Source organism: Vipera ursinii, assembly GCF_947247035.1.
Source record: "Vipera ursinii genome assembly, chromosome: Z".
NCBI classification, from domain to species: domain Eukaryota; kingdom Metazoa; phylum Chordata; class Lepidosauria; order Squamata; family Viperidae; genus Vipera; species Vipera ursinii.
This window is the reverse complement of record NC_139517.1, coordinates 78,123,553-78,141,625: the sequence shown is the minus strand read 5'-3', so window position 1 is coordinate 78,141,625 and position 18,073 is coordinate 78,123,553. Positions and strand designations below refer to the sequence as shown.

General features: G+C 35.6%; 1 protein-coding gene across 1 annotated transcript in view; it reads left to right on the top strand.

Annotated features, from left to right (window-relative positions):
• Window positions 1–18,073, top strand: part of LOC310650182 (collagen alpha-6(VI) chain-like) — a gene marked incomplete at both ends in the record, with an annotated part of 76,122 nt that overhangs the window by 12,883 nt on the left and 45,166 nt on the right. The window contains 11 exons of the mRNA XM_083379013.1: window positions 838–1,395; window positions 4,608–5,183; window positions 5,861–6,427; window positions 7,630–7,973; window positions 8,070–8,148; window positions 10,928–11,073; window positions 12,440–12,532; window positions 12,663–12,716; window positions 13,437–13,508; window positions 13,616–13,681; window positions 16,350–16,394. Of these exons, the coding sequence (XP_083235139.1) occupies window positions 838–1,395; window positions 4,608–5,183; window positions 5,861–6,427; window positions 7,630–7,973; window positions 8,070–8,148; window positions 10,928–11,073; window positions 12,440–12,532; window positions 12,663–12,716; window positions 13,437–13,508; window positions 13,616–13,681; window positions 16,350–16,394 (2,600 nt within the window). The remainder of the gene's footprint in view (window positions 1–837; window positions 1,396–4,607; window positions 5,184–5,860; window positions 6,428–7,629; window positions 7,974–8,069; window positions 8,149–10,927; window positions 11,074–12,439; window positions 12,533–12,662; window positions 12,717–13,436; window positions 13,509–13,615; window positions 13,682–16,349; window positions 16,395–18,073) is intronic.

The window sequence follows — 18,073 nt, the reverse complement described above, 5'->3', positions numbered from 1 at the left end:
TATCATATCATAAGCTGCTGAGATTTCATAATACGATAGATTTCAGCAATTTAAAACTTTTAAGAAAATGAAATGGATTGCAATTATGCATGCAATTATGATGATGCAGTGTTTTGTGGTCCTGTGATTATAATTTGTGACTTTCAGTGCAACTTGCAACAAGCAAAGTCAGTGAGGAAGCTGGCAGGAAGTCCCAAATAATGGTTACTTCAGTTCACACTTAATGATCACATGATATTCATTTAATAATTGAAACCAGAACTGCTGTCATAGCTTGGTTCAGTCACATGATTTTTTTTTTTGCTTTATGACCATTTTGCTTAGTGATGGAGTTACTGTTCCTAATTATTGTTGTTAACTGATGATTATATAAGCATTGCAGATTTGACTTAATTGTGATTAACTTTTCTGTCTGTTTAAAATTTGAATTATATCCATGATATTTTGAGATCAAGGATATATTTCTTCGTATGTGATTGAAGTGTGAAAAAGTTGCATTATTTTGGCAAAAATAATCTGGGAAATAAGACTTTTAATTAAGCAAAGTGTAGAATATATACCAGGGTTAGGGTATTGCAAAGATACAAACTGCCAAATATATAATAAGATAACAAGTAAGACTTTTAGACAATTTAACAGCTGAAAAAAATAATATTTAAAGGTACAGATGCCATCATTTCAACAACCACACTCCAATCCAGTATATTCATTTCCAATATGTTTTACTTAACAGCTAGTGTAAATATTTAAATATTTGTGTAAATATTATTTACTAGTGTAAATATAAAAAAGATATATCAAATATTACCAGATTTATTTTATTCCCTCTTCTAATAGTCTGCAAAGAAAAGAAAACAGATATTGTGTTTCTAGTGGACAGCTCTAGAAGCAGTGGAACTGAGAACTTTGAAAAAATGAAGAACTTCATGAGATTGCTGGTGGACAAATCTGATGTCAGTCCAGAGACGGTGCACATTGGAGTTGTCCAGTTCAGTGATAAATGCAAAGAAGAATTTCAACTAAATCAACACTTGACAAAACTAGATATCAACAATGCTATTGGGAGAATGTCTCTTATGGGACAGAGCACACTCACTGGAGGTGCCCTGCAATTTGTGTCCAATTATTTCAAACCCGCCAAAGGAGCACGACTATATGTCAAGAAAGTTCTTATTCTGATAACTAACGGAGAAGCACAAGATGAGGTGAAAAACCATGCAGAAGCTTTGAGAGAGGAGAATATAATCATTTACTCAGTGGGGCTGTTCCAGGCTAACAAAACACAGCTGATGGAGATCAGTGGGAAGCCTGAGATGGTGTTTTATGTAGAAGATTTTGAGGTTTTAAAGTACTTCAAAAATGAGATCCTCTTTGAAATATGTAGCTCTTCTGATGGTGAGTACAACTGGGCAGTTTTCAGGGAATACAAGTCTCTACACATTTGGGAATATGGCGTCAGTCTGCAGTCCTTATATGTTGGCATTGGCTAGGAATTTGTAATATGTATTTTAATAACAGAGACCCAACTAATCACTCAGACTGATTTTATTTACTGTGTAGTGTTGGTGACATAATTTGACATTATAAAAGACAAGCTAAGAGGTCAATCCCTATTATAAAATGGGTATGAAACAGAGCCAAGATGGTCACACCTATGCTTATATATGAACAGAAGAATCACACTGTACTACTAAGTACTAGATCAATCCCTTAGTTTTGTTCAATTTGGTTTGTTGTACTTTCTGTTCAAGAATCGCTGCTAAGAGTAATTTCCTAAGGCAGTATCTCACTAGAGAAGCTAATTGCAGCTTGACCTTCTGATTTATTATGTTCGTTGCTTTTTCTCACACTGCTAATTAAATGAACACATCTCTCTAATTTCACTTGAAGGCTCCTGAAAATAAACCCAAGTCTCTAAATCTTGTTTTCCCTTTTAGGGCAAAATTAGGCAGTAGAACATACCAATTCATCTTAAGCAATTTACTCAACGCAGTAATAAACAATCCTAAATAGATCAGTTCAAGGAACAAATGAAATCAAATAGAATATAAGGAAAGCTGATGTATCAAGTTCCAAAATATGCCAAGTTTCAGGTTCAGTATATAGATACTGTGGCCATCCTATGTATTGCTTGTGAAAGTGAGATGCAGGCAGAAGGTAAATTGCTGAGATCTTATATCCCATGATAAAAATACTGCAACTGTGTGAATGTCATCTGGTAAAAGAAGGCCCTTTTTTAGAGCACTGCCACGATCACAGTTGTTTGTCTGCAGTCTATTCTTAGCCAAGGAGGTCTATGGCAATCATTTGGTTACTGAAGGAAATAGTAGGTTTATCTGGTTCACTGGGCAGTGTGGCCACATTTATGATGTTTTGGGATCTCCAGTCAAAAAGGTCATTTTGTAAGCCCAGCACTACTGCTTCCATACAGTATTTACAAATTTACGTAAATATATAAATACATATGTAAATATGTCTAATCCATTTAGCTTTTTATTCCTGACTGTTGTACAGGTAATCCTCATCTTACAATCACAATGTAGCCACCTAAGGTGTATGTTGCCACCATGTTTTTTTATGATTGTAAAGTGAGTCACTGTAGTTGTTAAACAAATCAGATGTTTGTTTAAATAAACCATCTGGTTGTTAAGTGAAATCAAAATATCTAATGGGGATTTTTGCTGTTTTCTGCTGGAAAATGACAAAATTAATTTTAATTTAATTTAATTTAATTTTAATCCCATTTATATCCCGCCCTTCTCCGAAGACTCACGGTGGCTTACAATTTAAGCACAAACCAATGTGCTTAGCAATAGCCTTCATTCTATGTATATGCCTGCTTATTAGGGCTTTCACACCCCCCCCCAAACGGCATTATTACAAAGTCAGCTTATTGCCCCCAACAATCTGGGTCCTCATTTTACCTACCTTGGAAGGATGAAAGGCTGAGTCAACCTTGAGCCTGGTGGGATGCGAACCTGCACTAATTGCAGGCAGCTGGTGTTACTTAAGGAGGCATTAGCCCACTGCTCCACCAAGGCATTACACTTGTATCAAAGGACTATGGGACATTGCAACTGGTTGTAAATTTGAGCTGGTTGCTAAGGATGTGAAATGCAATCACATGATTGTGGGGGAGGAGTGTGTCAGTCATAATTTCAAGAATGGATTCTAAGTAATTTTTAAAAAGTCCATTGTAATTTTGAACAGCAACCAGTGATAAATAGAAGACTAGCCAGTGGCGGGATTCAGCCAGTTCGCACCAGTTCGGCAGAACTGGTAGTGAATTTTTTGTTGCCCAGGCCCAGAATGGACTTCCGGAAGCGGCATCCACACAGAGAACCAGTTGTTCACATGTTTGAATCCCACGACTGAGACTAGCTAAATATAGAACTTAATTCAATAACATAAGCTTAACATTGCAGAATTCTACAGAATTCAAAAGTATATTATAGGAAAACTTCATTCAATTGTAATTAAATGTTGCCATCATATGGCAAAACCCCACATGCAATGGTTGAAAGAGGGTTTGTTTTTTTACTGGCCATAGAGCTAAGGGAATTAGTCATTCAACATAAAGATATTATATTGCTTATGTTACACTTCATTTTACTGAATGAAAACTCTCCAGAATAATGTTTCTGTCTTTTTGTGTTTTTCTTCCTCTATCTTTTGATCAGTTCAGATAAATGTAAGATTGCTCCAACTTCTATGGCTGACAACGGTTCTGAGCCCTTGCAACCATTTTTTGGTAGTCGGGTGATAGGAGTTATAGTCTAATAACTTCTGGAACCTGTTAGGGTTTTATAATATTTCTGGCTGTAGAGCTAGGTAAGATGTCATGGATTTTCTTTGTTGATGCAGCCAGTGGAGCCTCCTTCTTAGCCATCTCCCCCATGATTTTAGTCAAAAGTCCTGATGTTTCATTCTGCACTATTTGAAGTTTCCAAGCATTTTTCATGGGTATTCCTGAAGCTTGCCTATAATAGTTACTTAGTTATTTCAAATGTAATGAACAGTTACAGTATGACAGTTATAAATTTCAAATATTTCGTACTCATATTCACATTTGGCTTACTTTAGTCTAATGAATTAACTCAAGAAATGTTATCTGAGTTGCAAGCAAGATGATTAGGAAATTGTTGCTTGATTCTGAAACAAATTCATAGTGAAGCTATTCTACTTGATTAAGGAAGGAAACATGAACTGCTCATTCAAAACAATTAGACCATCATAAAAGAAAATTGCACTACAGAATGTTAACATTTAGTTGCAGAACTTTATAACAAGAAAACATGATAGTGCTATTAGACCTACCTTTTTTAACATTGTGAAGGCCTCTATAGAAATGGTTTTGTAACAGGTATTAAAGAGTGCCCCGAGAGCCCTCTTGGTAAATTGAATTTTCATGAATTTTAATTCAATTGCAGTTTTAACATTTATTGTTTTAATGTTTTTGTATTATTTTTATTGAATTGTAAGCCACCTAGAGTCACTCTAGATAAGATAGGTGGCATATATATTTAATAAATAGTGTTTTTTATCCAAAAAGAGAGAGATATTTTGACGTGCTTTCATGTAACCTGTTCATCCTATTCTTATTTTAGAATGCCGAAGAATAGAACGTCTAGATATTGTTTTTGTTATTGATGGTTCTAGAAGTATCGATCCCAAAGAATATGATGTTATGAAAGATTTCATGATAACCTTGGTGAAAAAATCTGATGTTGGCTATGATCGAGTTCAGTTTGGAGCGGTCAAATATTCTGCAGAGCCAGAAACATTTTTCTATCTCAACCAGTTCAACACCAAATCAGCAATTATTGAGGCTATTCAGAATGATAAACCTATCGGGGAAACAACTTATACAGCCAAGGCATTGCGTCATTCAGAAAATCTTTTCTCTAAGAAGCAGGGCGGTCGCAAGCACCAGAACATCCCCCAAGTTCTTATAGTGATAACTGATGGGGATTCCCACGATGCAGCAAACCTCGAGGAAGTATCGAAGAATCTCAGGGCTCGCGGGATTGTGATTTATGCTATTGGGATAGAAAGAGCCAAGCCAGATGAACTCTTGGCCATGGCAGGATCTGAAGACAGATTTTTCTATGTAAATACATTTGAAGGCCTGAAAAATCTCTACCCCAGATTATCTGATAACATTTGTGGTGTTTCAAAAACAGGTAGGTGGTTAAATAATGAAATATTTCTGAAAAAAGAAGTACTACAATGAAATGGTATAGTGATTTACTGACTTGTAAATAAAACACAAAATCAGTCTAAAACTAGAAACTAGTTTCAAAGAGATGGTCATTCACAATGCTTATTTTATTAATGCGAATCACATGTATATTGGAGTAATAGTCTTGCAGTGAAATTCTATGTCTACCAAGAAAATAAACTACATAAGACCTAATATGAAATAATATTGTAGGGAAGTACAAACCTAAACACTTTTCTGAACCATGGGGCCTTTATCTCTATGGCAAAATATAATTTACCACCTGCATTTATGCATGACTACCAACCTATTTTACAGAATTATAGTTCAGCTGAAATATGTGTATATTGGACTCCAGGGTTCAGTCAAAATAAATTGAGCAAAAAAATCCCTAGGGTATTCTGAAATCTCTGACTGGTAGGTTATGATCTCTTTATGAATTGGAAATTTCCTTCATAAGTAAAACTTTAACATAAAGTAAATATAATAAATAAGAACTAAAATACAAGCAGAACCGTCTGTGGTTGTCTGTAGCATCCGATTATTTTTCAGGATCCATTGTTGGTTAATCTTCTTTAAACTTGACTTAGGCTACTTTCATCCCTTATTATATTTAATCTTCTTTCTTCTCTATTGCAGAATGTGGAATTCCAGCAGATCTGGTGTTCCTGATTGATGGTTCTAATAGTATAAGTGACAGTGATTTCACTAAGATGAAGAATTTTTTACAAGATTTAATTCATCCGTTTGACACCTCCCACAATGTGCAAGTTGGTATTGCTCAGTATAGTGACAGATACCAGGAAGAATTCAGCCTCAATATTTTCTCACGCAAATCAGAACTTGAAAATCAAATCAGACGCATTCAACAGATGGAAGGACTTCAGACATATATTGGTGCTGCCCTTAAAAAAGTGAAGCTCTACTTTACTCCAGAAGGTGGCAGCAGAATAAATGAAAACATCCAGCAGATTTTGCTGGTGATCACTGATGGAAGGTCACATGATAGAGTTGTTCAAGCAGCAGAAGATCTGAGAAAGAAAGGCGTTGATATATATGCCATAGGAGTAGGGAGAATTGACCATTTGCAGCTTAGTCAGATAGCTGGCTCCTCAGACAGAAAATACACAGTTGATAATTTCAGCGAACTGAAGGTAATTAAAAAAAGACTAGTTGATGATATTTGTGAGCAAGAAGATAAAACATGTAAGTATTCTCACTTCAAGCACTCTAATAGTTCAATATCTTTCCTTTTGGGAAAAAATGGGTTACGTGTCTTTTGTTCCATCTAAGCACTTTGAATGTTCAAACTGCACCCACCACCTGTAATTATTTTAAATAGGGGCAAAAAGAACAAGGATGATTTTCTTCTCTTTTTGGTTGAATTAAAGCCTGTTGTTAAAACATATGTCAATGTAACCTTATATTTACCACAAACAATTGCAAAACTTAACAAAATAGACTTAATCTCTGATTTAGTTTAGAGATGGACAAATCTATCAAGTCTATTGTTAATTTTCCCCCCAAATGTAATTAGTGGTATTCTGTTGTATCAGTTTGCATATTTTTAGATAAACCCAAGATAACATTTTTGTATACCCATCTTAATGCATACATTAATTCATGTTTATGTGCATTTTGCTCAATATGCCCCTAATTGTTTTTATTCTCATGGTCTAAATATTTTTTGCAAGGTGAATTTGGGTTGATGCATTCAATCATAAAGGGACGCGGTGGTTCAGTGGGTTGGGACGCTGAGCTTGTCGATCAGAAGGTCGGCAGTTTGGCGGGTCGAATCCCGAGTGCCGCGTAACAGAGTGAGCGCCTGTTACTCGTCCCAGCTTCTGCCAACCTAGCAGTTCAAAAGCATGTAAAAATGCAAGTAGAAAAATAGGGACCACCACGGTGGGAAGGTAACAGCGTTCCGTGCGCCTTTGGCGTCTAGTCATGCTGGCCACATGACCATGGAGACGTCCTCGGACAAACGCTGGCTCTTTGGCTTTGAAACGGAGATGAGCACCTGCCCCTAGAGTCGGAAATGACTAGTACGCATGTGCGGGGGAACCTTTACCTTTACCTTTTATTCAATCATAAAGTAATGAAAAATGTGAATGTGAGTGCATTTTGAATCAGATATAGGTTCAGAAGGTACATATTAGGCATTTTCACATTAAAAGTGAACCAGATAAACTTTAGAGTGATGAATATTTAAATTATTCAAAGTTTTAGGTTTTTGAATTAACTGTCTCATGGCTTTCCTTTTAATGTTGTGACCTAGCTAGTGATTATAAAAAAATTTCCCCACTCTTCCATGCTTTCACTCTTTTTTGTTTTTTTAATTTCTTTTTCCTTTGATAGTAATTGATTGTAACTGATGCTATCTTCTCCTTCTTTGTAACAAACAATAGCATGCTTCATGGATATTGTTGTGGGAATAGAAGTCTCTTCACAAAATCAAGGTGATTATGTATTCCATGGACAGCCCCAGCTGGAATTCTATCTGCCTCAGATTATAAGTTCTCTCACATCTTTAACTAGCCTAAGCTGTAATGCAGGATCACAAACACAAACTAGTGTGGCACTGAAAATTAAAAACACAGATCCACCGGTGGCATCAAAGTTCCAAATTGATAGTGAAAAACTTATAAACAGTTTTGTGGGCACCACCATCACCAATGCATCTCATCTTACTGCAGAATTCTTGGATTCACTTTGGGAAACATTCCAGATCAAATCTGCAAACAGAAGGAAAGTGAGTTTTCTGTTTTTAATCCTTTGTACTCAAATTCTTTTGTCTATAATACAATTTTAGACAGTCTACACGTTATTATTTTTACTTTCATATTAGGTACTACTAATCTTTTCAGATGGCTTGGATGATAGAATAGAAATCCTGGAAGACAAATCAGAAGAACTGAAGAAAAAAGGTATGTCATGAGTTTTATTAACTTCATGGAACTATTCTATATTCCCATATTTCTGAGTAAAAAAAAATTCCTTTCCAGGCAAAAGCCAGAAGAGAAATAGGGAGCTATAAATCTGAGATAAAGGATGTATTGGACACAATAAATTGGCATGTTGTTGTGGACATAGTAATTGGCCTTGAAAGTTTAAGAGGAAAAATGGAACCTGATTCTCAGAGGTTTGAGATAAGGGTTATATGTTAAATGTTTAATTTTCCAGAAAAACGCATCATCATCAGCCACGATAAAGCAAAGGTACAAATAGAACAAAAAGGAACAAGTTAGGCTCACTGTATTTTTAATGCAATTCTATGCTTGGCCAATAAATGGCAATACATGCCTGCTGCTGTAAACTTCTTCAGTGGCTGAAGTGATGTGATAGTTAATTCTCCTATGGTCAGAGAAAAACAATCTGATATCAGATTTGTCTGTTGCAAAAAAAAAAGAGAAGCAGATGGAAATTGGGTCTCTTACCCCTCTCATAGGTTAGGTGGGAGAAAGGCCCAAGAATCTGAACATCAATTTCACTATAAATGGAGACCAACAGAAGATCCTTCTTCTTCCTTCCCTGCAAATCCTGCCCTCCCCATCTTTTACTTATAATTTGTATGATTATTATTATTAGAAATATTTATTTTTATGGTTTTATTGATTTTATAGATTGTAAGCTGCCCAGAGTTGCCTTGAGGCAAGATGGGCAGCAAACCAATTTAATAAATAAATAAATAGAACAGATGCCAAAATTCTTTCATAATGGTTTCTTAACTTTTATACAAGACTCTTATTAGAAGTTGTTAAATTTTTGTGTGCCAGTTTTCCAAGAGAAGCCTGACAAGTGCTCTAGGGCTCACTGATTTGCAAAAGCATTTACTGTTATTACAATGTAAATATTTCATATTAATCTGTCTATTGTATTATAATTAGATATTGCATTCAACTCTAATATTCCTTAATTAGTCATAGTTCATGTCTTGCAATACTGTATTTTGCATAAAAGAGTCTACAACTCTTTAAGTATTTAGTTTGCATTAAACTATGACAAAATGCAGCAAAAACTAATGTTTTTTTGCTTAAGGCCCAATTCTTGACCCTTTTTCTTAAGACCCAGTTCCATTTTCACTAAACACTTGGTCTAATCTTCTCTGTAACCTTCCATTTGTTGTAGTCCTCCACAACATACCTGGTATTATTCTAGGGATATCCTTAAAAACAGACTTGGAGATAAATTGCTTAAATGTGAAAACTAGGGGATATGTTTGTGTGGGAATATAGATGGTTAATCAAATTCATCATTGGATTTTTCCCCCCGATCAGAGCTTCTAGTACACAGTTTCTGTAGGCCTCATTTTATATGTGTGTGTGTGTGTGTGTGAGAGTGTATGTGCGTGTATATATATATATATATATATATATATATATATATATATATATATATATATATATATATATATAATGTATATGTATGTATATATATGTGTGTGTGTGTATATGTGTATATATATATATATATATATATATATATATATATATATATGTGTGTGTGTGTGTGTGTGTGTGTGTGTGTGTGTGTGTGTGTGTGTGATATGTTAACTCTTAGATTACCTTGCTAGGCCCCAAACATGGGGCAAATCTTTATTTGATGGCCTTCAAGATAGGCTGAAAACAGGAAATAAAGATTTGCCCCATGTTTGGGGCCTAACAAGGTAATCTAAATAGTTAACATTTGACACACATATATATATTAGTAATGTTAGAAATTTACACAAATATATATATATATATATATATATATATATATATATATATATATATATATATATATATGTTAAATGTTTGTTAAGTATTTAGATTACCTTGCTAGGCCCCAAACATGGGACAAATCTTTATTTCCTGTTTCAGCCTAACCCAAGGCCATCCACAGGCAGTGGTCACAGTAGTGACAGCTCATATATATGTAAAATTTTTTTTGGATTGTTTTAATTCTTTGTTAGCAATCCAAAAAAAAAAATTTACACACACACTCACATATACTGCTCAAAAAAATAAAGGGAACACTTAAAAAACACAATGTTCTGTATTTAATAGTAGGATGTCTTATCTTGTGTTCCCTTTATTTTTTGAGCAATATATATATATATATATATATATATATATATATATGTATGTATGTATGTATGTATGTATGTATGTATTTATGGGATGCGGTGGCTCAGTGGGTTAGGATGCTGAGCTTGTCGATCAGAAGGTCGGCAGTTTGGCGTGTCGAATCCCGAGTGCCGCATAGCAGAGTGAGCGCCTGTTACTCATCCCAGCTTCTGCCAACCTAGCAGTTCAAAAGCACGTAAAAATGCAAGTAGAAAAATAGGGACCACTATGGTGGGAAGGTAACAGTGCTCTGTGCACCTTTGGCGTCTGGTCATGCCGGCCACATGACCACGGAGACATCCTCGGACAAGTGCTGGCTCTTTGGCTTTGAAAGGGAGATGAGCACCGGCCCCTAGAGTTGGAAATGACTAGCACGCATGTGTGTGTGTGTATGTATATATATGTGTGTATGTATATATATATATATATATATATATATATATATATATATATATATATATATATATATATATATATATATAAATCTTTACATGGCCATTAAAACCTAAGTCCTGTATTAGAATGAACTGCAGGTATTACATTTTTTGTTACAAAGTCTAGTTGAATACTTACAAATAATCATAAATATTTTAACCAGGATTGGATGCATTAATAACTGTGGTTTTGGAAGGAGCTTCAAATTTTAATGACATGCAATTCATTGAATTTGGAAAAGGCTACGGCTACAAGATCCAGCTGAATATTGGCATGAGAGATATTGCCAGTCAATTGTTCAAATACATGGTAAGCAATTCAGGAAAAATGAAGGCATAAGTACATCCTTCCAAATACTTTGTGAGGGTGTTAGGACTGCAATTTTAGAGCCGAAGTCTATAATAAATTGGTACGGGTGAAATATCATTTAAATTTATGGGACAAAGGTGAACTATTGTGACTTGAGAGCCAAGAAACTTGGTTACAATCTTTTGAGAGGTGAAAGAAAGATCTCCCATTAGACTAGCAGTCCAGAAAGTTCCAATGTATGTTGGATTTGTCAAGAAAGTTATGAATTGCCTCCCTTTCTAAATTCTATAGATACAATTCTATAGATTCAAACAAATACAAGACTGTAAAAAGCTACAGATAAAGGGCAATATTTCCATCTTCCTGCCCTGTCACTACAAATCCACATTATAGAGAAAAATGAAAACCTTCTACCTTGGTTTTACTCTATCCTGTAAGATTGTATTGTTAATTAATAATAACTGGTAAAGCTTTTTGCGTTGTTTTTCATCATAAGCTACATATGATGTAAAGGCAAATAAGACATACAGCTTTTAATATTGGCTGTGTTTGCAAACTGAATGAAGCTAGAGTTAGTTTTTAACATAGTTTGATAGTTCATAGTTCATAGTTCATAGTTCAATGAACTGATTCATAGAAAATGTAAGCCATAAACTATGAATAAAGCACTTTAGTGTGGTGTAACTGTATGATTATATTGTTTGGCATTGCTCATCTGTGTCGCTTTGTCTCTTCTTCTGATATTCACTCAGACATAAGTTACACTTCAACATAATAGAAACCACCTACTTATAGGTGTGTTCTAGTGTAGCATTTGATATATCAGAAAGCAAAGACAGAATGGCCTAAGAAAAGCAAAACAAAAAAACCTACTAAATTAACCTACATTTCTCTTATGAAACAAAATAGAGAGCAACTTGGGACAAATTTCCCCAGTTGTGCTGAAAAGAGCAGCAATAAGCTGCTTTAGGTTCAATTTATTTGCTTGTGAAATCTAGAAAAATGTTTCTTCTCCCAGTAGATAGGCTACTACAACTGGGAAGTGCATTTCGTACCTTCTGCCCAAATAACCAAAAATCATGTTAATCAAGCACAAACAGGTTGAAATATCTTTCTTTGACAAAAATGCTCCACATAAACCAAACAAATAAATAAATGTTTAGAAAAAGTTCTAGCTCCTTAAATCATCTTTTTAAGACTGGGAGACAAAGTAATGAACAGAGAAAAAATGCAATTTGAGAGTGGTGCTTATCTGAGATGCTGAAAGAACTTGTTACATTATTTTCTTGATGTTATACTTGATAAAAGGATACGTTTTATTTTGACTGGTAATTTTTATTACTGTGACCAATCTCCTTTTTGAAAGAGTAACATTGCTGAACGGACTTGTTGCTGTATGTACTGCAAATGTATTGGTGAAGACGGAGCACCAGGTGAACAAGGAAGATATGGAATGGAGGTAAAGGGGGGAAAACCCTATTTGTTTAGACAGTTTAATTTAAGAGGCATAATTAATCTTTGCACAAGATAGGATCATTATGTATTCTTCAAATGATATTTGATTTCAGTTATTGTTATCATAATTTCAGGGACCTCAAGGTTTTGAAGGAAGCCCAGGACACTTAGGAGATGAAGGAGCACCTGTAAGTTATTAAATTACATTACATGCATTTACCAAAAAGAGAAAATTTAAAAATCATGATAAGAATCAAAACAACATGCAGTGTTTCTGTACTGTGTAGCATTACTTCTACATTACATTACTTCTGCTCACTCATTCTCTCAAAGTTTTCCATCTTCATTAAATATGTTCCTGTTTTTCTGACTTATGCTTGACACAGTTCAGACATCCTTTGGGAGAACCTTTGGTGTTAGTTTTAAGTTTCTTCAAACTGCTGCGTATTATTTTCTTTCTGTTACCCTTGTTTATGGATACCCAGATTGCCCACAGAATCTGTCCAGCAGAGACATATTTCAAAAAATTATTCCATTAGTCTTAATGAGACCCAGGTATCAGAAAAGGTTGTGATTGGCTAGGTAGCTTTCTAGAAGTAAAGGAAAACGTGTAAAACTATCTTGAGTTTCTATGAAAAAGGATGTCAGAGTTTAAAGATCTATGAATATAATTTCCCACAATTTAACATTCCTTTTTCTTTTCCTGTGCTCTGCATAACGCTTTTCATCCCCAAAGAGAATCATGTAATGGGGCATGTGTATACATGCACATACTCATGCATACATACATGCATACATGCATATGTATAATTTGGCAATATATGAAAGCCAATGCATTCTCTGGCTATGACATGGAGATGATACAAATTCTTTACAATAAACTTTCTTTTAATTTTCACTATTATTAGGGTCCAAGAGGGGTGCCAGGATCAGATGGTGATAAAGGGTACGGCGGTTGCCGAGGCAATAGAGGCCCTAAGGTAGGAAATACAGTATTTATCCAATACCTTTAAAGTTTCAACAAAAAGTTCTTTAACTCACTGCCTGCATTTAAGATTATTGTATTGATCTTTCTCTTCTTTTTCAGGGACAAAGAGGAATAACTGGTGAGAAGGTACAGAAACTTGATTTAAAAGCATGGACTGAAAGAAAAGTATTGTGTGCTCAAATTAGAGATCATATCCAAACAAGGACTAGCTACCCTTCTTCCCATTTTTGGAAATTGCAATATCCTCAATATTCTTATTGATATTTGCTATTTGGAGACAGAGGAGGATTTTAATATTTACTCAACCAAGAAAATAATAAATTAGAATTTAGCAACACATGATGTCAAAAGATAAAAAGCATGTGATCTCACTTTGTTATGGAAAGCCAAAGTAGGCAAAAATTTGTGTTTGGAGAAACACAATCCAAGCATTATAAAATGATGGAGATGATGCTTCATATCACAGAGGGGTTAGTAGCATTGGATAAAAGACAAAGGCCAAAAAAGGGGATTTTCTTTTCACCTTTTTTTTCCTTTAATTTCTTTTTTAAAATTATTTTTTTGCCTTCCCATCAAGGTTTCACCATGAATGTAATCAACTATAGAGCTGGTAAAATTGTGTAGACTCATTTAAAGTCTACCAGGTAATTCAAGGAGTTCAAAAAATATTGTGACTTGCAGAAGATAAGGACAAGATGAAACAAAAAAATAGGGGGGGGGGATTTAGAAGCAGATATAAATACAATTAAATCTTAAAGAAAGATAATATGTATAGCCTGTTGGGAGATAAGCTTGAATCCTAGTGACCTCATGAAATCTCCTGCATGATTTTCTTGGCAACATTATGGAAACAGGTTAGCCATTGTCTTACTCCAGATTTTGTTTGTTTGATTTTTTTAAAATTTATTTCCCAGTCTTGCTCATAGCTCAGGGATTTTCTGATACTCAGTCATCCAAACATAAGAAATTTAGATCTTATTTAATTTTCAGTCAGGAGTAAGTAGATATTACCACCTATCTTGTAAGCTAATACTGCATTTCTGCCCAGAAAGGCAATTGGATAGATGAAAGCAATCACTTAGTAACTGGCTCATTGATTCAGCATTTGAATTAATGATTTCTTCAGGAGCTTTTTCTGATGTGTTCCTTTTTCAGTAACAGCTGTTTCCACATTTTAAAAATGTGTTGTTCCAAAGAATGTTGGCTAGTACTTTAGTTTTCCAATGTATTGCTGCAATCAATCTGGCAGCTGTCCAACATGATTCTTTGTTTTACAGAAATGCAACTTTTTGTAAAACTTGTAAATTATATAATACATTCAAGAGTTAATTGCTAATTATTATTAGTTTTTTTTTACTTCTTCAAAAAAAAAAAAAACTCCGGACCAAAATGAATATATAAATGACAACTATTTTTAGAGATGAAATTATGTGTCATTTTGTTGTCCCTCTGAGGCCAAAGGATTTCTCAGATATCTAGTTTGTAGTCTTGAAGCATGGCTTTAAAGTTTATTTTTTTATTTATTTTATTTTATTTAGATTTATATACCGCCCTTTCCCGAAGGACTCAGGGCGGTTTACAGGGCATTTAAAAAACAGTCAATACAAACATTAAAACAAGTTTAAGTTTAAGTTTATTGAATTTATATACCGCCCTTTTTCCGTAGGACTCAGGGCGGTTGACAAGGTATTTTAAAATGTCAATACAATACAAAAGTTAAAAACAATTAAAAATAATTAAATTTGATCCCTGAAAAATATAAAACCCCCAATTAAAAACTCTCAGCCTGGGCCGGAAAGCTCAAAGAGCCAGGTCTTCAGGTCCTGGTGGAATGAACAAAGGTCGGGGGCAGTCCTAAGCTCCACGGGCAGCTGGTTCCAAAGGGCAGGCGCACCCACTGAGAAGGCCCTCCCTCTGGGTGTTATCCGCCGGCAGTCTTTTACCGGGGGCACCCTGATAAGGCCCTCCCTGTGGGAGCGCACAGGACGAAGGGAACTTGATGCCGGCAGCAGGTGTTCCCTCAAATATCCCGGGCCCAAGCCATTTAGGGCTTTATAGGTCATCAACAAGGCATTTTGTTATTAGGCATCAGCATTAAATATAGTCCTTACAATTGCTTGGAGAAATTGTGGGAATCTAAAAGTCACACTATTCAATAGCTGCAATCCTAAGGGCCAGATTTCCACACTATGTGCCTTCTGGAAGAGTTGATATAACACCCAGAATTCTCAAGCAAACCATATGAACTCTAGTTCAAAGTGTTCTGGAATGGTCCAACTTATAGCAAATCTCTGATAAGTAATTTTATTTCATTTATCAAATTTATTGGCCGCCTTTCTCACCACATGGTAGGATTCCACTATAGTGTAATTTGTGTCTTCAGATGTGATTTCTGACAACTACCTGGACAAATCCTTGCAGTTTTCTTGGCAATATTTTCAGAAGTGGTTTGCTTTTGACTTCTTCCTAGGGCTGAGAAGGAGAATGGTGCAAGGTCACCCAGGTGGCTTCATGCTTAAAGCAGGGCTAGAACTCCCAGTCTCCTAATTTCCAATTAGGAAACGACTGGCTGCAAATAATATAACAATCAATAATTATCACAAATGGAAGCAATAATAGTCTTGTAAAGTTTTCCTAAGTTTTAAAATTGTTTGCTTGACATATTTGACTGTGTCCTGTCCCTTTCAGAAACTAAAACCTGAAAACAGCTAAAAGAAAAAAAATATAGTTTGGATGCTATACTTTTTGTGCTTGGTATCAAATCATAGGATAGTAACATGTGTTTGATCTTGTGGTAAACTACCTGATAATATCACTTGCTTTATCTTTGCAGGGAAGCAATGGAGAAAAAGGATTTGATAGCATTAATGGAGAGCCAGTAAGATCACTTTCTCTCTTTTTCTGTTAGTGTTCCATCTAAATTAATGGTGCTTAATTTGTTTAATTAATTAAATTTGATTAAATATTTAATTTAAATCAATAAATTTAATGACAAGAGATCTTTTGTCTCCAAGGGCTCCCCTGGGGTTCCAGGATTTAAAGGAGAAAAAGGTGACCCTGGCAACCAGGTACTTTGATTTATTTGGTTTACATAGTTGAAATGCAGAGTGCTGTCATTCCAAACTCCAGACATTCTAATTTCTTTCCAGCTGAGGTCAAGACGTTAATCACACTGCACAATCAAAGCCCCCCCTTTGTATGGTCATTTGATACTATCACCTATGGAAAAGAAGTGGGGCTTTGCTTCATGTGATTTTTGCAATCTGAATATATATATATAAGCCACCAGCCTGAGGATGACGGATGGGATTTCGTCGAAATGTTTATTTATTTATTTATTTATTTATTTATTTATTTATTTATTTATTTATTTATTTATTACATTTATATACCGCCCTTTCCCGAAGGACTCAGGGCGGTTTACAGGGTAATTAAAAACCAAAAATACAAAAGTTAAAAACCAAGTTTAAAAAAGATTAAATTTATCCCTGTATAAATAAAACCCCAATTAAAATAAATTAATCCTCAGCCTGGGCCAGAGAGCTCGAAGAGCCAGGGGGCAGTCCTCAGCTCCACTGGCAGCTGGTTCCAAAGGGCCGGCGCCCCAACTGAGAAGGCCCTATCCCTGGGTGTTACTCGCCAGCAATCTCTTACCGGTGGCACCCTGAGAAGACCCTCCCTGTGGGAGCGCACTGGACGAAGGGAACTTGATGCCGGCAGCAGGTGTTCCCTCAGATATCCCGGACCCAAGCCATGTAGGGCTTTATAGGTCATCACCAGCACCTTGAATTTCACCCGGAGGGCAACCAGATGCCAATGCAGCTCGCGGAGTAGAGGTGTTACGTGGGAGTATCGGGAGACCCCCATCACAACTCACGCGGCCGCATTCTGCACCAGTTGAAGCCTTTTACACCTTCAATTCTACGTGGGAAAAAACCCAAATGACCAAAGATCCACATATATATATATATATATATATATATATATATATATATATATATATATATATATATATATATATATATATATATATATATCGTGATGGTTGCCTTATGGTCAAACGTCCTCCTCTTAATTATGTTACTTTTATTGGATTGCTATATTTACGCTACAAGGTATGCGGCATTTAGGCACCATAATACATTGAAAACTTTACTTTTGGATTTATTTTGCTGAATGTCTTCCCTTATTTATTTATGAGGAATTATACTTCAGCAATTACCATAGGGCCATAGGGTCCTTACTTTCATTATAAGACTGAGTGGCTGTTCATACCCGCATCTCGGGCTGACCAGCCTTCACCATCATTAACAATAGGGGATGAGGTATTACCCCTTGTTGATAGGGCTCGCAACTTGGGAGTCCTCCTGGATTCACGGCTCAGTTTGGAAGATCATATAGGAGCCGTGACCAGGGGGGCTTTTGCCCAGATTCGCCTGGTGCACCAGTTGCGTCCCTATCTGGACCGAGATGCTCTACGTATGCATGCGCTCGTGACCTCCCGGTTAGGCTACTGCAATGCCCTCTACATGGGGCTGCCCTTGAGGACCACCCGAA